The following is a 23849-nucleotide window of genomic DNA, read 5'->3' as shown; positions in this document are numbered from 1 at the left end:
CTCTGAATGAGACGTCCAGCATTTGTGATGGAGAGTCTAAGTACATGAACACCTGCCTCCGCAAGGACTGGACATGTCTCAGTTTATCGTTTTTACACCCCAGGCTCACCGTACGGAATCCACTCGCCATTCTCCCAAAACGCCTGAGCTCCCGCTCCAGAGCAGAGTCAGGAACAAAGGGAGGAACTCCTGACACAGTGATTCGGGTAGACGGTAGCGCTAACGGAGAAAACTGTAAAAACTCACCATTTAGATGAATCCCGTTCTGCACAAGCTGCCCCACCTGCTCCTGACTTTCGAGAAACACCACGAGCCCTTTGTTCATACGCGAGGCAAACAAAATGTTCCCATGTCCCACCTGGTCTCCAACCGCTAACAACACCTGTTCCACCGGAGTGGAGGGCGGAGGCTCGGCTCTTGCCCCGTGTCTCAAAGACAGGGACGGCGTCGCCTGCGACGCCATCCCGGCACGGAAGCACTGCAACAAAACCACACACAACCTCCAAACACCAAGGAAAGCAAGAAAAGTTGAAAAAAGTTATCTGAAAGAACTTTTTCCACCTCCAGAAATAAACAAATAACAAAACTTATCCACCACTCTCACAGCCACTCGCACGGCCCTCACCACCACACCACACCGTGAGAGAGAGAGAGAGAGAGAGAGAGAGAGAGAGAGAGAGAGAGAGAGAGAGAGAGAGAGAGAGAGAGAGAGAGAGAGAGAGAGAGAGAGAGAGAGAGAGAGAGAGATTTTCACACACTGTTGCTGGGATTTTGGCCCATTCCTTCACACAGATCCCCTCTAGGGCAATGATGCTTTGGAACTGTTTCTAGGTTACACAGACTTTCAACTCCCTCCCATATTTTTCTATGTGGTTGAGATCTGGAGATTGGCTCAGCCACTCCAGGACCTTCACATGCTTGTTACGCTGGGTTCAAATTATGGGGGAGCTAAGGGGAGCCCAGCTCCCCTGAAAGAGGATCTCACCTCTCCTTAACTTGCACTTGGTGGCTCAATAAATACTTTTCTGCTCCGCTGTATTTTTTCTTTTGCGAATAAACCTCAACTTTAACCAGTAGAAACCAAAACTACAGGAATCCCAACTCACTCTAAAACTGTTTCCCATCAAATCTGTTGTTTCATGCTAAAAGCAGTTTCCTTAAAAAAAAAAAAAAAGAAACTTAAGAAAAAACAAAATGTTCAGCGCTTATTTGGAAAGTGTTATTGTGACCTTTGGATGGAGCCAGCTTGTTAAAGGGAACTTTGCAGCTCATACTGACCCAGATCCGGGGGATAGAAATGTTCTCAGGCTGAAATGATTTTCATTTGTGCCTACGAGAGACTTGATACCCAAGTTTTGATTTTATGTTAAAGGGCGGCCCAAATCTGAGTGATTCCAAATGAAATCTAGATACAATTTTTGTCTTTGGAAATGCAATCCATTTGATATATGGTGTAACTGTAGCAATTTAATCTTTATCCAATAAGAATGACAGATGGCTGATAGTTTGGTACTGTAATACATCGTCTCCTGTTTACACTGTTCTCATCTGTCATACGCATTTTATCTTAAAATTAAAGCTGAGTTCAGTACACCAAGCTGCCTCTTTTATATGAGAGCCACATTTATCTTCTCATCTGCAGCAAAAAGATCCAGTGTGTTTATCTACATGTAAAACACTTACTAAAGCCATGTCCTCTGTGCTTCAGTTCAGGCAGTTTATGAGGTCATTCTGATACTTTAAAGTAACTCAGCAGGCATGTTTTCTCATAACTTCACAGGAAGACAGTAAGCCAACTAATAATGCCGATAGAAGAAAGGTGTTGATGAGATCCAGGGGAATTCAGATGAGGTGGGGGCAGTGGGCTCGTATCACACGCCAACATGCAGCGTTTGCAGCTTGGCATATTGCCTTTGTGTTTACGGTTGGGAAACGGTCTGAAGCCACGCTGAACGTTGCTGTGAGAGAGAGAGAGCCTGCGATGCCCGTGACAACACTGAGTATTAGCCATCACCTAGCAGCTCTAATGAAATCATTTTATTTGGAGCCTCTGATGTGCAGACAGAAGCATTTTCTTTGCCAGGTCTCTCAATCGCTCACTGTCCTTGTGAACATAATGAACAGATTACCTTCTGCACCCTTGTCACATCATTCTTTGCTAACAAGTGCCTGGCACCTCGTGGGAGATATTTTTAATCCATGTCTTTGCAACCCAGACAGTAAGGTATAAAAAAAGAAGAAAAACATTAAGAAAATGAAAACCAGTTAAGCAGCCACAGGAAATAAAACTACTTACTAATTAAAGGAACTGTGAACCAAACCAAACCGAAAGATTGAGATGCTATGTGTCTGTCTTTGCAGCATAAGTCTTCCTCCGATTTACTGGTTCCTCTCTCTCGGAGTATACCTAGGCTGATAAAATACCAACCTTCTCAACGTCCATGATGGTATTCCACTAACTCCTTTCCCTCTAGTTAAAGCCAGCTCCTCATATCCTTTCCTCTCCTACAGAAAAAGACTAATGCGTTGGCTTAATCAGGAGGACTGCTTATTAAGGAAAAGCTCTCGGGTACTTCCTAAATTGGGGAGAAGACAGTCTCACCAGTGCGATAACTGCAGATTTATGTCAGAGTTAGGTGTAAATAGCTGCACTGGTTATTCTCCTTCTTTAATTAAGCCAGCACTTTCCCCGGGTCTTTGTCTTGAGCGCTGACCGCTCTGTTTCCCTCTGTGGGGCAGATGCTAGCTTACCAAGCAGTTTGGCCATGTGCTGTATGGTGCACAGAGGACTCATTTCATGTGTGATTTTTTTAGAGTGTCCCTGTCTGATAGAAGATCACAGCTTGTTTTATCTGCTGCCTGTCTATGATGCCTGGTAATAAATTCCACATCACTTCCTCGTGTCTGATCACACCGATTGCTCAGGAAAATACAAATATACTATGGCTTTCATAGAACACAGACTGTGAAGACAATCCCACCTCTTTTTATGTACATCCCAACAAATCAGACTCTAGCTCTGAGTCGTGAATGCAGTGAAAACCAGCTGAGATAGACATCAGAAAAACGCAAAGGTGGGAGTTCATGCGGGGATGCTAATCATTCAGATTCTGCATTCACTGATAGCATAGCTATTGATTGAGACTTTACTCCATGCTCCACACATGCCAGACAGACATCTTATGATTTGGTAGCTGTCAGTCAAAGTAATCCATGACTCTCATTCAAAGCCTGTCAGGGTTAGGCAAACAGAATGCTGTTTCCCTCCAAGATTGAATCAAAAATGGCCTCAAAAACATTTCAAATAAACGTATCCCTTATGAAATTGTTGTTTTCCTTTTTTTAATAGTTGCCACTCATTTAACCATTTATCTATTTCAGTTTATTAATGTTATGTTTTATAAATTTGTTCTTGTATCACTTTTTAGTCTATGTCCAGTTTTTATGAAAGGCTGAAGCTTAAACAAAGAGGACGGTGTCCACTCTGGACACATCTCTACTCTATCACAGGATTGACATGGAGGGTCTAGTTAGAATCTTAGTTACCCAAATGTGCATGGCTTTGGTCTGTGGGAGGAAACCGGAGTACCCATGCATGCTAACTCCACACAGAGAAGCCCCAGCTGAGATTTGAACCAAAGATGCTCTTGCTGTGAGGCGACAACACTAACCACCACCCCGCTGTGCAGCCCCCCGCTGGTCACTTTTGACTTTGACAAATCACACAAGCTTTAAATATCCCAGTACATGTGCAGGTGCAAGGGTTCTTCACATTTCTTTGCTTTCAGATGCAGATGCTTTTGTTCCCAGGGTGTCAGACGTGCAGTTTGTTTGTTTAGAAAGTTTTAAGAACAAATGCACATCAAAACTTCACATGCATGCCAGACATTTAAACTAAGTTTTTCCATCTTTGAGGGATAATAGAGTTAAATTCATGTTGAAGCTGAGTGTCACCAGTTTCTCAGATTCTAGCGCATTAAATACTTTCTCACCATCAGTAAAATAAACTGAGTAGCTATTTTTAAGTTTGCTAATGTTGACTAGCTGTGGCAGCCATCTTGACTGGAATTGACTCTAAGAACCTAATGAACTATTAGCGCTGACAATGGTGGGAAACAATTTAATTATAAAAAATTGGATCAAAACTAAAATTGTAAATATTTACCATGAGATTGTTAATAAACACTATCCAGAGTTAACATTTCAAGGAGACTGCAGACTCTAGTTTACATCAGCAGAGCTGTGCTGTTTAGTGGTGATTAAATATTTAAACAAAAAGTACTTTTATCTTGTTAGAATCAATACAGACTAACATCAAATCAGCCCTTTAAGGAGCCACATTATGACTTTTTTCTTAAAGAGTAAGTCACACACACACACACACACACACACACACACACACACACACACACACACACACACACATACACACACACACACACACACACACACACACACACACACACACAAACACACACACACACACACATATATATATATATATATATATATATATATATATATATATATATATATATATATATATGTCGTGGTAGAGAGGTGGTTTAGCTGACAAATCCAATTGTGTTTAGAGTCCAAAATGGGAGGAAATAAATAAAATCAGACAAGTTGCAGACATTCTGTACTGCATTGTCTTTTTTTAACTCCGCGATATTACGGCCTCTGCTGTGGCTCAGATCCTAAAATAGATGTGAGCAGGCATCTGAAATGTTAAGATGTGAGGGCCAGTTCAAGATTCATGAAAACCTGTGGTGAGGTTGTACAAACGGACACAAATAGAAACAGACGGTGTGGCAGACATGCACACACACACACACACACACACACACACACACACACACACACACACACACACACACACTAGTAATTCAAAAATGGCTACAGTATTTACTGTGCTGATAAGGGATGAGAGGCTCTGCTGCTTTGAAATGCTGAGAAGAGAAAAGAGAGTTTCTGTCACGGCAGTGAGAGTACCCTCACCCCCCTCCTCCAACATTGATAAAAATCAGGAACGGGATGACTGAGGTTGCTTTAGTCAGCGCATCCCCACTCATCTCCTGCAATTTATATTAAATCTCTAAACACAAATAAATATGAACTCCTCTGTGTGCTTCGGTCTCTAAGCCGGACTGTATCAACCTGCCTTTGTTATCCATGTCCCAACCAGGGATGGGGTAGGTTTAAAGAGTCAGTGTTCAACCATGTGAGCCCCACTGGGGGAAACCCACCTCAGACGTTCAAAGAACAATTAAAAGTCAGCGGATCTCTCCGGTGGACCCACCAGACTCCATCTTTTCTCTGAGCCTTGTAGTTTGGTGGAATGGACCATAATTTTCCACAAGTGATGAACTGTGAAATGCAACAAAAGCCCCGATTAATGCGAGAGGGATTTAGAGTCCACGGAGCAAAAGATGAGGAAGAAGGGGTGAGAAAGAGACAACCTTGTCAAGCAAAATATAAAACCAAAGAATCCCTGTACCACAGAAGTCAGACAGTAGGGTCAGCCCATATTATGCTCTAGTTCTACAATCATGTCAGCTTTTAATAACAGGAAGTGATCACCATACTCTGTCAGGGACTTGCCCGCTGGAGCTGTGGAGCCATAACAACGGCATGTTGCTAGAGGTTCAAGCACACCAGTCACAGACAACAAATAAAAAGCACAGCAGAGTCAGCAGACACACTTTAATGGAAAAAAATGTGGTCTTAAATTTTATTCTTTAAGAAAATGTGTCTGTGGTGTTTATTTAGTTTTGTTTTTCTTTAATAAATCTTTTGTCAGAGATTTTAAATGACTAAAGAATGTCAATTTCACACTAGCAGATCTAAAAAAGCCTTCAAGTTCAGAACATAAAACTAATATAATTTAAAATCTACACATTATTCTTTTAAACTTTAAACTGAATAAGTTTCTTTCAAATTTGATTTATTAGTAACTTTTATCAGGTGGATGTTAAAATTGAATGTATGGTGTCAAATTAATTTTATCAATGTGATATGTTTGGATCCTAAAGTTTCCCCGTCTAGTTTCCCTTAAAAGCTAATGCAGCAGAAAGGGTGTAGGAGACTATTTTCATGATCAGCCTATATGAAAAACTCACAATAGCCAATTATCATCAGAAATAATCATTAACAAGGTATTTTTCTGTGTTCCACACCTTTAAACCAATTCCAACATATTCAACCCTCCACCACACACCTCCATATTAACCAAAGCTTACACCACCATTAACAATGAAGAGGCTGATTCCTACCCAACACTGCATCTCTGCCTTTCTGACCACAGTGAAGGTTACAGCCACTGCAGTCAAATCAGCATCTCATCATATTCACCCCGACACGTCCTGCAGCGTAATGATTTCATGAGTATCAGCCGCAGTCTGAATTTTTATTATTGTCATAGCTTTGGACAATATTCTCCTTTCAAACCGTCAAAATCTAAAATATTACCTTTTTTTTCATCTCCTTGAGCCGATCCAGACTCAGCAGATGTCAATTAAGCAGATTTTGGCACCAAAATGACAAAAAAATTATCCACAGCTCTTGATAATAGACATACTGAGATTTAGTTCTGTGCAATCCGAGAGACTTTCAGCCAATTAATTATTTCATTAAAATTCTGTTCAGACTAATTTTAGCCTGACAAACATGACAGGTTATATATAGTGTAATATGATCATTACTGTCTACCTGATTCACCACTTCATCACCCCTCATCATTACCATCACACCATTAACACCTGCATCTTTCTCATTTAACAATGGTATATATTTTTTTCTGCAGGAGATGTTTCCTCCAAGGAAAGAGAGGGAAGAAGATAAAGTTTGTAAAAGTGAATTCACTGAGAAGTTGGTATGCAGACAACATCAGGAGCTGCTCTGTGATGTTGTTGTGTGAGTGTGTGACTCTTCTATCTGGGCTCCATCAAGGCGTTCGCTGCTGCCTCACCGTTTACACTGCCATAACAAGATAACAAGGGGCCCCCTTGACTCCAGCCTCCCACAGGCTTTTCTGCTGACAGGTTTTTTTTCTAAAGTTTTGAGCAAAACATTTCTTTCTTTGTCATAAACTATGGAGGATAACCTGGAATATATAAAATCTCTCTTTTTGCTGTATTAAGACATGTTGGACTGAGGTGTTTACCCCATAAATGAAGTCAGCGGAAGAAATGACCATGCTACAACCGGAGAGGTTAAAGTGCTATCAGTTAGTTTTATTCGTTTCTGATTTCTAGATGCTGAAATGAAGTTGGGCTGCACACACTGGAGCCGCTGTTTTGCACCGTTGCCTTTCTGTGTGGAGTTTGCATGTTCTCTTTGAGCCTGTGTGGGTTTTCTCCAGACGTTCGGCTAATTGCTGACTCTAATTTGGTCCTAAAGTCAGAATCTCACTGGGTCGTGACTGTTGGTGACAAACTGCAAACTGCATTTTGAGAGAATTTCCAAAATGTCTTGAAACAATTGCAAAGAGGTCATGGGGTTTTGTTCCCACGTCTCTGGAGTTTTTGATGTTTATTTGCAACACAATCATTGCTAGCTAGAACCCATACAAAGCTCTTATTAGTTCTGAGTTTTGTTTCCATGAGACAAAAAGACGGTGAGACAACGTCCGGTGTTTACGTTTAGAATCAAAGATGGATGAAAATTGGTTTTGGATATGTCAAAGAAAGCAATATTTTCTATTTACAATACAGTATGTCACACTGTCACTTAGCATTCATGGTCTCACCCATCATGAATCACAGTGGGAAAAGCTGTTGTTTTCATGTCCAGGAATCAGCAGAAAACATTTAGACTTGTAAAGGATAACCATTAGCATTAGCGACTCCACGACACAGAAAAACTCCTCCAGGCTTGTGTTATTGGTGGAGATTAAACATCCACGTTGCAAGTCAGTGATAGAGTCGCATTGCTGTTATTCAATCTGAGGCAAGATGTCTAAATATCAGGAAATATGACTCCAAATTGTGCTTTCTGCTGCCACTCTGTGCTTGCTAACATGCCTCAACTCCAGGCCTGGCTCCAGAGGGGGCCCCCGGTGGCCCGCGTCTCGGCAAGGGAACAGTTTCCATATATATTGATCATCATAAGGGGTCTTTGGGCTGCTCTGTCCAATTCCTCACTCCCCATTTAACAAAATAAATTATTTTTATACTACTCAGCTGGAAAACACTTTAATGAACGTATATTACTGTCATTTAAAATGATTAAAGTGATCATTTAGAGTTTTCAAATTAAATTATCAGTAAGTATGTTACGTGCAGTCAGAATCATCCCAGTTTGGACAAACGGGGAAATTCTCATAGTGAGCTAAGCAAACAGCTAATCCATGCAAGTTTCAGGATGGATTACTACCCTTTAAAAACAACTCTAGTCTCAAAAATGTATGGCATCCATTCATCCATCTATCTATCCATCAGCTTTACTGTTTAATCCCTGTCATTGCTGCGTGGAGCTAATATGGGCTAATACAGAGAAACTCCCATCAGAAAATCTTCTGTTAAGATTTTAACCCTCAGCCTTTTTTATGTGAGATCTAAGCTAGCCAGCTACTCCACTTTGCTGTCCATGGAGGGTCATCAGCATTCTACACTTTTAAACTCTACCACCAGCGGCTGTTTTTGGTGGTATGGGCAATTGCCTGTCCTGCCTATCATCATGCAGCACCTCTGATTACATGAAAGGGCTCTGGTACGTGGACTCATTATAGCAGGCTTTATATACACACATATATATATATATATATATATATATATATATATATACATATATATATATATATATATATATATATATATATATATATACATATATAGATAGATAGATAGATAGACAGACAGACAGACAGACAGACAGACAGACAGACAGACAGATAGACAGATAGACAGACAGACAGACAGACAGACAGACAGACAGACAGACAGACAGACAGACAGACAGACAGACAGACAGATAGATAGATAGATAGATAGATAGATAGATAGATAGATAGATATTTATTGGTTTGGATCACTTTCCAGTCTGATTATCTAAACTCCTCAATGAGAACTTCTCAAACTCTGCAAACTAATACCACAAACTCCTAAAAAACCAAGCCATCCTTATATTTACCACCCCTAAAATTAACCTGAGTTCAAACACTGAACACATTCCTTTGTCTTTTTCCCTCTATGAATAATGAAGCACACATGAGAGAATTGAGCAGGCAAAGCTGAGGAAGCAATTCAGACACTCAGCAGAGAAATCTAAAGAAGCTGCTGAGCAGGTAGTGAAGATGATGAATGTTATAGATTTACCACAATAACGGCTTCTTTGTTTTACCTGATGGAGGGAGATTCTTAGTCTTCAACACATTTAGCAACTGTTAAAATCATTACAGGCCGGTGGGGGTGGGGGGTGTCCAGATGGTGCTGCAATAATAATTAAAAGTCAATCATATAATCTTATTTTAGACTGATTGGAACATTTGTTTTCAAATGTGTGATTTTTTTTATCCAGCCCTGAAATAATCACTGATAATGTATTCATCTGGACAACATCAAGTGGTGATGGTTTCTGAAGTTCCAATCACAAGTGACAACACAGCAAATGATCACGTCTAATTAAAAAAGAGAATAACTGTAATGAAAATCTATTAAAACAGCTGCAGGTTTATTTAAGACTCACAGTCTCATGTTGTTAGTGATTCCATCAGCGCTAAGGGGATGACGACGTTAAGCTTGTCACAATGCTACATGACATTTTATGGCTCTTAGATAAAGAAAAGCTCTCTCGCCCCGCGAACCAGAGTGTGTTATCCATCAAGTCGAGCACAGCCATGACTGTGTGCCTCCTTAACTTTAACATCTCGCTGCTGACAGTTGATTAAGCTAATTAAAATCACATAAAAGAGGTAGAATTCCCTTGAACCTTAGAGGAAAATCCAGTTGAGATCCCAAAGAGGCACTGTGGTGAATTATGCAAAGAGAACAAGTGCACCTTTGTCTGGGACTCCAGATAGCATTCATTAATCAAACAAAAGAACAACTTGAAAATTACTTCATTTTTTTCTTTTTTGTTTGTTTAGCTTGTTTTGTTTCTCAGCCTTTAACTCAATCACGAACCTCAATGAACCTTTGATTTTGTTTGGTCTGGCAAGATGAAAAACATGAAATAGATCCTGCTGACTCTCTCCTCAGATGTTTAACAGATCAGTTGAATGAAGGATTATTCATTCAGTCACGTTTAATTGCCAGAGCCTTCCTGAGAGCTTTTTGTTCTATAGAAAAGTCAGATTTGTGCTTATGTTTTTTTTATAAACAAGTTTGTAAGAAACAATGTCACAAACATCACTGTAGCCCAGAAAAATAAAGTTAAAACTCCAATCTCGTGTCTCTCTATCTCATCTTTGCCTGGCTCTCTTTTCGACTGAGTGTTTCTGTATGAAATGAGACATATTGCTGCTGACAGAGGATTCATTTCTCAAGGAAATGTCAGAGTTGAGCTTGTAGAAAGGTGGCATGTTGTGTAATGGGAAGATAGAAGGATGGGGGCATTATAAAGCTTTGTCTATACTGAAACAGCTAATCAGGATCTGCAAAGGAAAAGGTCAGTTTCATATGCCAGGAAGTAAATGCACAGGAGCCCGTGGCACACGTGAAGAGATGTTCTGGTTCGCTAGATGCTCATAAAATCATCAGATGATCAGAATCATCTCAAAACCTCAAAGAAAGTTATTACCATGAATTTTATGTCAGTATTAGACTATTTATCTACAGTATTGTGTCATTTTATAGTCATGTTGGAACATTTGAAAGACTAGATCTTTATTTTCTAAATATGTCGACATTACAATTTTATTTCTTAGTGACCAACAATAAGCAAAGCTCATTGACTCCGTCCATGCCCTGTCCCACAGAGCCCCGTGAAAATTGAAACAATAACCAATATTGTTAGGCATCCGCCTACATAGGCCCATTGCAGTGTGACATCACACTCCCACACCTCAGGGTTGTCCCCCGACCTCAGGCTGCCTAGAGGGTATGAAGCTGGCACCTCTCCATTGACCGTGTTTGATTCTATCTGATAGTTGTCAATAAAGAGAGCTAAATAGCAACAAAAGCCAATTAAATAACAATAAAGTTAAATTTTACAGGTTCCCAGCTGATGAAATAAGCTGAACCATCCACACGGTGGCAGACGACGTCTCGTGACAGAATAAGAAAGTCAACTGCCCCACGTGTCCAGAAACAAACAAGTTATAGCCATCTAATGACTTATATAGTTGTGTTATATGATTATGTGCAGCTGCGGGGGTGGGGGGTGGGGGGGCTACCGTGGACCACTTCTCTGCTGTGCATTGTCCTTGGGGAAAAGGGGGGTGTGATCATTGCTCGCGGACTGTTTCCCTTCCATGTGTCTGTGCGTGTATGTGGGGGGGGGGGGAGGGGCGGGCGGGGGGATCTCAAAGGCATTGCGCTGGAATTTCAGCAGTGGTGCAGCGCCAAGGCTGGGCCTATGTAGGGGAAACACTGCAACCAGCATGAATACGGGGGGTGTGTGTTAGGGTTAAGTATACACAACATGTATAAATCTACAACCTAGAGGCTCTTTTATCAAATGTCAAGAATGCAGAACTGTCAAGTACAAATGTGACAGGAACGGTCAATCACATGTTAGCAAGTATCGGGCAGAGCCAGTAGATTATGGGCCATTCCCATCTGTACCGGGTCGGCCCGGGCCGGGTAGCCCCAGTCGGCCCCAGCCTGGCCCGGTTGATTCCACACATCTTTGCCTTAAGCCCATGTGGGCTGATTCTACCCACCAATCAGAGGCTTGCTCTAATGGAAGGTGTGAATTTGCTGTCAGCAGTGGGTGTGTTGGCCCTGGTCGGCCTGAAGCAGACCCCCTCAAGAAGAGGGCTGAGAATGAGCCTTGGTTGGCCCGGAAAAATACCAGGCCACCCAGATATGTAAACAACCTACGCTACCCGGCCCGGGCCGACCCGGTACAGATGGGAAAGGCCCATTAGTTCTGATGGGAAGCAGGCTTCAACACAAGCAGTTGATTTCCGCTTGATCCTACTGCTCAACCAGTGTCCATTTAATATAACGTAATACTGTTTTTGGATGGGAAATGGTGAAGGGGACAAAAATTGACTTTGGAAAAAGTGGGGAGACATTTATCCCCCTGTCACCCCCCCAAAAAATATGTCCATGCTGGAGACGGGGTTCTTGCCCTCCAGCTAGTGTGGATGTGTGCAGTTACCCAGATGTAAACAATATCTTTCAATGGGTCTATACAGATGTCTGTCACAGAGCTTGTGTAAGCATTTGTGCATGTAACTGCACTGATGTAGAGTTGGCGATGCTTCTCATGGACGAGTAAGTCTTTGTTCTGATCCTAGAGAAGAATGTGCATTAGATCATTACGCTTCAGTAAAAGCAGCTCGTTGGATTTGTTCACCACATAACTGACAATTATGTCTCCACGGTAACCACTGATGACAGTAACAGTGTCATCCATCGACATGTGTGTTAACTTTATGTAAAAGTGATACAAAATTAAACCCAAGAGGAACTGAAACGCCCCCTAGTGGCAAGTTCATCTATATTCTGAACACACATCCCTCTTGGTGAATTATAAATGCACTAATTTAAAATGAATTACTAGACTAATTTAAATATAACGTGGAGAAAAAGGTTTAGGCTAAAACAATGTAAAAAAAAAAGATAAATCTGATTATCTGCAGGCATCATTTCTCCACCTTTGCAGGTGCAGCTGGTTCCGACAATCAGCACAATGATGCTCCGCACTAAAAAAGCTGCAGGGTGGAACACAATAATCCAAAGAAAAAGCAGAGACCCTCAGAATCTTTCAGCGTTTTCTTCCACGGGAAATCACACATCTTCCACTAGAACCAAATTAGAGCAAATTGATTGATTGTTTTTTTCTGTATTCTATCCTCATTTAATTAGGATTTACTTTAATGCTTTGAGTATAATTTAAGCAATTTAAAAAGTGTGTCTGAATCTGTAAATAAAATCTCCAAAAGGATTTCTGGTTAGATTGACTCAGCCCCAGACTAACATTCTACATTAAGAACGCCGAATTAGAGAGTAAACGGAGAGCTGGAGACAGCGCAGATCCATCCCCACACTCAGAGAGAAATAATACACATTTGAGCTCTCAATTCAGCAGAACATCAACGACATTTTCACCTCTTCTCATGTCTCATGACTTCTAACTGGGAGATAAGCAAAGGAAACACACTCAAGGACAGAAATAAAGACAAATACTGAGAAGATGTTCAGCTTAATCTTTTATCTCTACCTTTTACATCTCCAAGATGAAAATGTTTTTATTGTGTGTATCGACTTTGTTCTCTAGTGGATGAGAGAGAAAATCTAAAGTGTATTCTGCAGGTGCTGAAATCCCAACAAAGGGCAGAAACATCATTTAAAAATGTGTTTTAAAACAAGTCTTTAGTCATAATTAAACCCGAATGCACCATCTGCTCTGGAACGGAACCACAATGGTCCAACATGTGGGGCAGATTAGTTGGATAGAAGAAGTCTAAAATGTTTTACAGCTGAAAAAAGGACAGAGAGACATTTTCCAATGAACTTTTGATTGAGTTTCTCACTCATTCCCTGCATAGTAAACAGCATCAGTCATGAGCTAAATAACTCATTGTAAAAGTGTGATTAAACAGATTAAACGTAAACGTTTATGTGGCTTTTCTTGACTTCTTACAATGAAAGTTTAAAAAAAGGTTTACTGAGTTTTGTCATTAGTTAAGACAATAAAGTTACTATTTATGATCTACCTTCTTCTGAAGATTAAAGTGACACTCGCTCCTCATTAACGCTGGCTTACCTGGAATTAAGACTTTTAATTTTAGATTTATTTCAGAAAAATTGTTTTCAGTCATAATTGTTTTCAGTCATAATTAGCCATGAATGAAACAAATTTCAACAAATATTTTTTGTAACATATAATAATTTACAAATTATTTATTACATGCCCATCTCAGTGGACAGCGTACACTCTGAACATGAAATATGTTGTTTTGGCTTACTGAAGTCCAAATGGAGGGGCTCAAATGCAATACAGTCTTCAACAGCTGTGCTTAATAGCAAAAATAAATAAATAAATAAATAAGTCACAGTTTTGAGTACCTGTTCAAAGTAGTGACCATTATGCATCAAAGGGTTAATTACAATATCCGTCAAACTGACTGGATTGTAGACATTTTGGTGTTTGTTAATGTTTCTTATCTCGTAAACAAAAATCAAGCTGACTTCAAGTTGTAAATGTGCACATGGTCATTTATTTAATTAAACTAACCTCTTCTGGCACCGTCTCGGATGGCAGCCTGTCTAGCATGCTCTCTGCAGTTGAAAAACTACTTTTCCCCATTCTTTCTTTCTTCTGTGTCTACTTAGTTAGTTTTATTGTCTATACTTCTTGTGTAGTCGAGAAGTTTTTTTTTTGTTGCCGTGTTCGGATGCGAAACTCGGTGCAAAACAACTGAGATGACCGCGATGCCATGCTGCCCCTTTGCCTATAGCCGGGACCAGTTGCTGGGGCTAAGACAGCACAGCCATGCCGGTGTTCAGCATGAGATTCCCGCGGGGATCAAGAGGAACTACCGAGGCTGCAGAGCGGGGAAAACGCGAAGACCGAGGAGGAAAAGATTCCGTCCTGCTCTCCCGTGTGTGGTTACTGGCAATGTCAGATCGCTGGTTAATAAGATGGAGGAGATCGCGACGCTAACAAGGACAGAAAAAGTTTTCCGAGAATGCAGTGTTATGTGTTACACGGAGACATGGCTGCACAAAAACATCCCGGACCAGATGGTGGATATAAACGGATTTACGTGTGTGAGAGCGGACAGGGACTCGGGTAGTAGTGAGGAGAAGAGGGGAGGTGGACTCGCTCTTTATGTTAACAACCGCTGGTGTTCCCCCAGTCACGTTAAGGTGAGGATTGCTGTGTGTAACAAACACATCAAAATGTTGGCGGTCGGTCTCCGACCATATTATTTACCACGTGAGTTTTCCCTCGCCATTATCATCATTGTTTACATTGCTCCTGATGCCAACGCGGCGCAGGCGTATGACGTCATCAGCTCTGCGACAGCGGACGTACTAAATCGTAGTCCCTCTGCATTTGTGGCTATAACGGGCGATTTTAACCACACAAACCTCTCCACTGTTCTACCTACATTCAAGCAGTATGTGGACTGCAAAACAAGAAACAATAAAACACTGGACCTGTTTTATGCCAATGCTGCTGAGGCATACACCTCCAGCCCTCTCCCTCCCCTGGGCAGGGCTGATCACAACCTGGTCTCCCTCCAGCCCCTTTACAGACCTGCCGTCCAGAGACAACCTGCAGCCACAAAAACGGTCACAACATGGACAAGGGAGTTGGAAGAGACTCTGCAGGGACGCTTTGAGTCAACGGACTGGGATGTTCTTTGTGATTCCAATCAGGGCAATATTGACAATCTGACAGGCTGTGATACGGACTATATCAACTTCTGTGTTGACACGGTAGTCCCCCAAAAAAACCATACTGTGCTTCCCCAACAATACGCCCTTGGTTTCCAAAGACATAAAAGCAACCCTGAACAAGAAAAAAAGAGCTTTCGGAAACGGTGACAGAGATCAGCTGAAACTGGTGCAGAAGGAGCTGAAAGCCTAGATTGCTGAGGGTAAAGAGTCCTACAGATGGAGGCTGGAAAGCAAACTGCAGGAAAACAACACCAGGGAGGTGTGGAATGGAATGCGGGCTATCACTGGCTTGAGACAAAAGAGAGGTGTTGGGATGGATGGGGATGTTGAAAGTGCTAACAACCTAAATCTACACTTCAATAGGTTCGACTGCCCAGCGTCTCCTGTCTCCACAGCCAGATCTTCCCATCATCTCCTTTCATCCCCCCCTCCCCCTCCTCCTGCCCCCTCAGACTGTCTCACCATGTCCCTCTCAGCAGATGACAAGAATTGGGCAGACTCCACTCCGGCAAAGCTGCTGGTCCTGATGGTGTCAGTCCCAGGGCCCTTAGATGTTGTGCTTCCCAGCTGTCTGGAGTTTTACAACGGATCTTCAACATGAGCCTGGAGATGCAGAGAGTTCCATCACACTGGAAGACATCCTGCCTGGTTCCTGTCCCTAAAAAGATCAACCCGTCGACCCCCAGTGACTACAGGCCAGTGACTCTGACCTCACATGTCATGAAGACGATGGAGAGACTCATCCTAAAACATCTGCGGCTGCTTGTGGAGCCTTGGTTGGATCCCCTGCAATTTGTTTATCAACCTCGTATCGGTGTGGAGGATGCCCTCATCTACCTGCTGGACAAGGCATATTCTCATCTGGACATTGCTGGGAGCACTGTGAGGGTCATGTTCTTCGACTTCTCTAGTGCCTTTAACACGATCAGACCATCACTGCTGGGGAACAAGCTCACGGAAATGCAGGTGGACGCCCCACTTGTAGGTTGGATTATGGACTATTTAACAAGTAGACCACAGCATGTCCGACTGATGAGCTGCCGCTCAGATAACATCCTGAGCAGCACGGGGGCGCCGCAGGGGACAGTCCTATCACCCTTCCTCTTCACCCTTTACACATCTGACTTCAGGTACAAGTCTCAGTCTTGCCATCTGCAGAAATTATCTGATGACTCTGCCATCGTGGGCTGTATCAGGGATGGTCAGGAGGTGGAGTACAGGAGTGTGGTGGACAGCTTTGTGGAGTGGTGTGAGCTAAACCACCTACAACTTAACATCACAAAGACTAAGGAACTGATTATGGACTTTAGGAAGCAGGCCCCACCTCCTTCTCCTGTCATCATCAGAGGGGCTGACGTTGAGATCGTTGAGGACTACCGGTACCTGGGGGTTCACTTGGACTGTAAACTGGACTGGACTAAGAACACCAATGCTATCTTCAAAAAAGGGCAGAGTCAGCTTTTCCTACTGAGGTGGCTCAGGTCCTTCAATGTTGGTAGGAAAATGCTGACCATGTTCTACCACTCGGTGTTGGAGAGTGTCGTGTTCTTTGCAGCTGTGTGCTGGGGCAGTGGGGTGAAGATAGCTGATGCCAGCAGGCTGAACAAGCTGATTAGGAAGGCTGGTTCTGTCCTGGGTGTCAGACTTGAGAACCTGGAGGAGGTGTCTGAGAGGAGAATGCTAAAAAAACTTCTCTCTATCTTGGACAACCCCTCCCACCCCATGCACGCCCACATGATGGACCATCGAAGCACACGCAGCAAAAGACTCATTGCCCCTAAATGCAGAACTGACCGCCACAGGAAACCCTTCGTACCGTGGCAATAGGATTGTTTAACTCTTCCTCACCCTGTAGGTGATTCTCCTAATACTATTACCTTGGTTATTCTGTTCCATCCCCGACCGTGCAATATTACCCAAGAGTTCTTATTGGAAATGTGTTTGCATCCCTCCATCATATGCTGCTACTACCCTTAATTCTATTGCTCAATACTTTGATCATTTTCAAAAATCGCCTGCACTGATAGCTTAATTACTTATTCACCAGGATACAGTCATGTATTTTATTTGTTGAGTTATCTGAGTATTTATCTTGCACTATCCTATTGTATACTACTGTACACTATTTTTACTGTATATATCGTATATCTTATATCTATTTCACCTGTTCCTTTGTCTCTCCTACTGCTTTGAGCATGTACATGACACAATAATTTCCCTCGGGATAAATAAAGTTGTTCTTATCTTATCTTATCTTATCTTATTTCAATATGTTTTGCTCAAATTCATCCAGTTGTTAACGAGATATTAAGCTGACACTACAAATAAACGATCACAAGCATGCTTTAAACTTTTTGATGGCAGGTCTACTCTAGAACTTCTTTTGAATGACCATGTTTCTGTGTGTTAATGAAAAGATCTCTGTCCACATTCTTCAAACCAAAACTGTGAAACATCCTGAGCACCAATAAATGTACAAAATACAAAGGTTTGGAGAATGTTTCTTCCAAAACGTGTATTTTTTCTCTGATGTTGCATAAAACGGCCTCTCAGTTACCATCTATTGCAAAACAAAATGTTCACCTGTGACAGAATCTGGATAAACAAGATACAAGTAAAAAAAGTTAATTCATTAATTAAAACTCAGTAACATTTTAGACATTTTTTTCTCTATAAAGTTTGTGTGTTTAAAAAAAAAATATATATATATATATATATCAGGAGCTATATAGACATGGCAGAAAACATTCAAATAAATGTTTTGTTTTATTTGATGCGTTTCGTTTAGGAGTCAGGTTTCACCTACTTGAAATTGTTGATGTGACCAAAGACAAAATAAATATGAGCTGAGAGTTTCTCTCCTGTTTCCACCTGCTGTCAGCCATCAGCTGATTGTTGTTGTTGTGGGAGCTGTCCAGGCCTTTTGTAGGCCAGTCAGAGTCTAACTGGAGGGGACAGTGAAATCTCATATGACGGCAGATCCATGTGCCAGAGTTCAGAGAATGCCAGCTTATTGCTACTGAAAAGGTCACCAGGCTAGAAGGAGAATAAAAAGTCTTTACAGGGGAGAGCAGTGTGTGTGTGTGTGTGTGTGTGTGTGTGTGTGTGTGTGTGTGTGTGTGTGTGTGTGTGTGTGTGTGTTGTGTTTTATGATGCCTTCCTTAATCCATGACCCTGGGATGAGGGCCGCAACCTGAGCTAGCTCCGCTCACACACTACCCTCAAGCTATTGCATCCTCTCCCTCTCTCTCTCTCGCTCTCTCTCTCTCTCTCTCTCTCTCTCTCTCTCTCTCTCTCTCCCTCTCTCTCTCTCGCTCTCTCTCTCTCTCTCTCTCTCCCTCCCTCTTTCTGTCTGTTCTTGTCCGGCGTCGGTGTCCGTTTCCTCCACCTCTCCAGGAAGCAGGCTCTAGGCCCTCTGAGCGCAAAATCAATTAACAGAGAGATGAATTTCAGCGACAACTTCAGCGAATGATAATTGCTCTGAATCTTCCAGACTCATGATCTGAACCGCTACCGCAGCGACCCGATTGGCAGGCACAGCAGCTGAAATATCAATAATTGTTCTGATGTTGATCTGGAGATACGTTACAGCCCGAGGTAAAAATAAAACGATTGAGGCGAATTGGACTCTATGGTAAGTGGCGGGGGTCACATTCCACTGATGTTTGTGTGATTTGTGATCAGCGTAAAGCATCAGAGAGAGAGGAAATGGTTATGTGGGAGCTAACCACCGCTGCTTTAATTGAGGCTTTCCAATCACATTGACTGCGTGAGACATCAGGGCAGCAGCGTGGGACCGCAGCCTACTGATTCAATAAGCCACTGTCTGATGGTTAGACTGACAATAATAATTATATACCTAGTTTCAGTTATGATTTAGAAGTCTGCCATTGAAGGATCTGTTCCAGGTGGGTCCCGGTCCTCCAGGATTTGGACAATTTGTCCCAAATGTTGCTGCTGCACTGCACATCCATAACTGGTATAAGTGTTAATCTGTTTGTAGAGCTGGAGTCGTGGCAAGGGAAGCAGACGGTGGCTGCTTGTTAACTGTAAGTGTTCAGATGTGCGCCACCCCCTCCCACTCACTTTGCCTTCAACCAAACTTGGAGTCACAGGAGTCAACATTTTTTTTGAGAAGTGCCTCAGAGATGTCATGCCGAATAATGTGTCCTATGAATAAAACACATTAGCTACAAAACATATTGAATTATTCACACTTCAGAGCCTCCATCCCCCCTACACATGAGATATTAGTTCTTTACTTATCAGATGCTTCGCACCGAGTCCTCTGAGTCTCCGGCTCCCTTACGCGGGTTTTTTCTAACTTCTCTGATCATTCTTTTGCGGCTTTTGTCATGTGTGCTTTGTTAATCCCTCTTTGTTCTTCTGTCTTCCCTCTCAGCTGAATTTGTGCTGATGGCAACAGTCTATTTATACCCCTACAGTCACAACTTTTCCTGAAACATCTTGCTATTCATCTAAAGAGCTCTTGAAGGAGCAAATTTGTTCTGATGGAATCTTTGATGACTTGGTAACACACAGCGGCCCAAACTGGATTCATCATTAAGCATCAGTCTAAAGCACCCAGCTGTGAATTTCAAGGAGCAAAAGATCCCAAATAAGGAGGAGTGCACTATTCTAATCTAAAACTTGACCTGATATTTCTATCTCCTTTTGCGGATCCTCAGAAAATGTATTTTCATAACTACAGTAATTTTAGTAACAATGCATTTAATCAATGAGTTGCAATTTCAAAGGATGTTTTAAATAGTAATAATAATAACAACAATAAAAAATGTTATTATTATTATTATTATTATTGCAATATTCAGCAGTGAGGGGAATTGCAAAAATAGTAGCTAAAAGTAAGAATACGTAACATTCTCATGCAAGTGCTTGGTGTGTCTCTTCAGGGCTACTGTAGCTAAAACAACTGTGTTATAATGATTAATAAAAAAATAAAATGTGAGCTGTAAAATGTTACTTAGAAGGTCTGCCCCATTGTATTTTGGACGCTTGAGTCTGAGCACCTTGGATTGTGTGGCTGAAGGTTGTGCCTACTGCCCTGCAGTTGTGGTACTTTTATGCATCAGATATCTCAAGACAACTAAAAACATTGGACAAATACATTTTGAACATGCATCAGAGAGAGAAAAAACACCAGGTGGACCAACAAAAGTTAGCACCAGGATTAAAATGGTCTCAGCTGTATTTTTGTTTTTAGTCAATGCAATATCAAATCAGTTCACATAAGGGGGAGGGGCTTGAAACATATACTGGAAACAGCTTCTACAGGTTGTGTCAGTGTCTTCCAAGTTATATGATATTTAATAAATGTATATGAAATCAATACACACTTACACACACACTAGGTTAACTTAACTCAACTTAACTTAACTTAACCTGACCTAACCTAAATTAACCTAAGCTAGCCTAGACTTGCCTAACTTTACCTAATTTATTTTAACCTAACCTAATACATCCTAACCTAACCTAGCCTACCCACACCTAACCTAAGCTAGCCCAGCCTAGCTTATCCTAACTTTACCTAATTTAACTTAACCTAACTTAACCTAACCTAACATAAGCTAGCCTAGTCTTGCCCAGCCTAATTTAACTTAACCTAACTTAAGCTAACCTAACCTAAGCTAGCCTAGCCTAACTTAACCTAACTTAACCTAATCTCATGTGACAAGAGAACGCATTTCTCAGTATTGATGTGATGCAGCAACACATCCAAATTAAATGAATGAGGAACCTTAAAATATTTAATCATCAAGTTGATCATCTTAAACCAAAATGTTCTCATCTAAGGGCAAATGTCCTTCACCCCTTGTGTCTGGTATAAAACCGACCGTCAGAAATGTACATCCTTGTATTATTTTCTTCTTGAATCAAAGCCAATCACTCACCCAGCATTAGGCATTGCCCAACAAAAACTCTTCACTGGTCCTACATTTGTCTTGTGCATGTGGAAATGAGGTAAATTCCTGTTTGTGACATCAACGACACATGGGGTTGTGGTTTACACTGATGAACCGCTCTCTAGACGATAACTTCAGTGGGCACAAGCGTTCATTCCTTCAGCCACAGTCACATATCTCAGTCACATGGGCACTTTCATGTGCGTCTGTTATGGCTACCAGGGTCAGAGCAAACCAAGCAAATGAACACCACTCAAGAAAAGATACCTTCATGATAAGTGGGGTTAAGAGTTTTCTATGTACTCACCAGGGCACAGTACGTCTCTGGTGGGTCTCCACAGGTGATGTTGGGGGGGTCCAGGGTCACCTTAAGGAACTGGGTCATGTCTGCTGCTTCTGGCTGGCAGGCCATGTAGTCCCAGGTTAAACCTTCATCTGAGTAGACCTGGGACTTGCACACATCATAGTGGCCCCAAGCTGCAGGGTAATGCTGCATGGCAGCGTGGCAAACGCCAGTCCAGATCGCCTGCATCATCAACACCAACTGGAAATGCATGGCTGCTCCTCTCACAGCTCCTTCTAATGGAGCTGTGTTTCCTTTTGAAGGTTTCCAAACAAGGGATTACTCTTCTTCTCCCAGCTTTGTCCGCTCACTCAAATGTAAGGAGGAGGCATGTCAGGCTCCATTCAGGGGGGGCATGAGTCGGCTTAGACGAGACCTCTTTTCTGTTTTTGTCTGTGTTTTTTGAGAACCTAGAGAGGGGTGAGGTTACCAGTCCAAAGATGAGAGGAGAGGACTGTGGGAAGAGGGAGCAAGGGAGCCGAGCAGGAGATAGCCCTCTGACAAACTGATAAGAGAGTGACTGGCAGGTCTCCTCAGTTCTCCTGGTTGTCAATCATGGCCCATGTCCAGCGTGATGATCTGAAGCTGCAGAGAAACAGAAGAGGAGTGAGGGTGAATAATATTGCCCCTTATGGGAATAAATCCTGACACTAAAAAAACATTAGCTAGGACCGCAGCAAGGGGGACGCGGTAAAATAGAGTAAGATAAGTGCGAGAAGGAGGTGCCGTGGTGGTGTTTGTTGTCCATCGAAACTGAAAATCAGTGCGCGAGGCCATCAGGGTAAAAGAGATCCTGCTGCTTTCACACCTGTCTTTCATCACACCCAGAGGTATCGAGCCTGACGCTCTTCTCACTTCATCACTGAGAAAAATGTGGTTCTATACAAATATGGAAACATGCATTTCCATCTATAAATCATCTAAATGTCTTCATTCTCACTAGGATCACAGGAGTCATCGGATGAGAGGCGGGGGACACTCTGGGCTTGTCTCCCGTCCATCACGGGGTCCTGAAGTGATGAAGAAGCCTGGTATTAATGATTTAAGCTAAATGTTATCTTTATTATTTTATTAAATTATTCTGTGTATTTAAAAGAAACATCTGGGGCTACTTTATGGCATAACAGAGCAACGTTTGATAGTCATGGAGCTTTAGATCTAATTTCTGAAGTGACGGCTCTGATCTAGAGGCTTCAACTTCTACACTAGACTCCACAAGTATGGAAATGACAAACACCCAACATACTCAGCTATCACACCTCAGACATATCTGCAAAGGTCAAGTCAGGCCGATATCTTTCATGTCAGGGATCTATAAAGTTAGTAATCCAAAGGTTTGGTCTGTGCATAAGTCTCTGGAGATTTAACCTTTTGAGTGGCTACACAGATGAGTGGCCACACCTCTGAATGACACACAAGATTCTCCCGGAAGAGTCCTGAAAGGCGCCTGAACAATTCTCAAGTCAAACGAAACACATTCCTCAGATCTGACAGCAGAAATGAGAATTTTTGGCCATATTCCTCATGAGAAAACCACATCAAGTCCTCTAACCCAAGATGCTCTCCTGTACTCTCGCATCAGCAGCACTTTCCCAAAACAAAAATATCTCACTCACACACACACATTCAATTGTGATCACCCCAATATTAGGACTCCACACTATCACAACTCTATCAGACAACAACAGGAAGTAGCTGCAGGCTGAATGCTAATGCTGATGGCATGATGAGGTCATAGTCATGACATCAGACTAGCACCAGTTCTGCTCCAAATTCTCCAAGGCCAAATGAAGAAGTATCGATAGGATCAAATCAAATAAAGGAAAGGAAAAACCCATTAAGTAGGATTTTATTTCTATTGTATTTAGCTTTACATAAAGCCAGTATCTGGATGAACTTGGACTGTTGGAGACAAACTTCAAACAGCATTTGTAGAGTAGTTTCCTGAAAGGCCTTCGAGGGTTTTCGATGTGAGTCATAGGGCTTGCTTTCAGTTTGAACATTTTTCAAAAGGTTGGATGGTAATTTTCTTCTCATGTTAGTCACAGAACCATTGTCGCT

At 42.0% G+C, this 23849-nt stretch overlaps 1 protein-coding gene across 8 annotated transcripts in view; it reads right to left on the bottom strand.

Annotated features, from left to right (window-relative positions):
• Positions 1-23849, bottom strand: part of ntng1a (netrin g1a) — a 170206-nt gene that overhangs the window by 126620 nt on the left and 19737 nt on the right. For all 8 annotated transcript variants that reach the window (XM_015954913.3, XM_070553072.1, XM_070553071.1 and 5 more), the window contains exon 2: positions 21753-22373. In XM_015954913.3, the coding sequence (XP_015810399.3) occupies positions 21753-22001 (249 nt within the window). In that variant the 5' untranslated portion in view covers positions 22002-22373. The remainder of the gene's footprint in view (positions 1-21752; positions 22374-23849) is intronic.

The sequence above is a fragment of the Nothobranchius furzeri genome, chromosome 7, assembly GCF_043380555.1.
Source record: "Nothobranchius furzeri strain GRZ-AD chromosome 7, NfurGRZ-RIMD1, whole genome shotgun sequence".
NCBI classification, from domain to species: domain Eukaryota; kingdom Metazoa; phylum Chordata; class Actinopteri; order Cyprinodontiformes; family Nothobranchiidae; genus Nothobranchius; species Nothobranchius furzeri.
The sequence above is the reverse complement of the archived record's forward strand: the minus strand, read 5'-3'. Positions and strand labels throughout refer to the sequence as shown.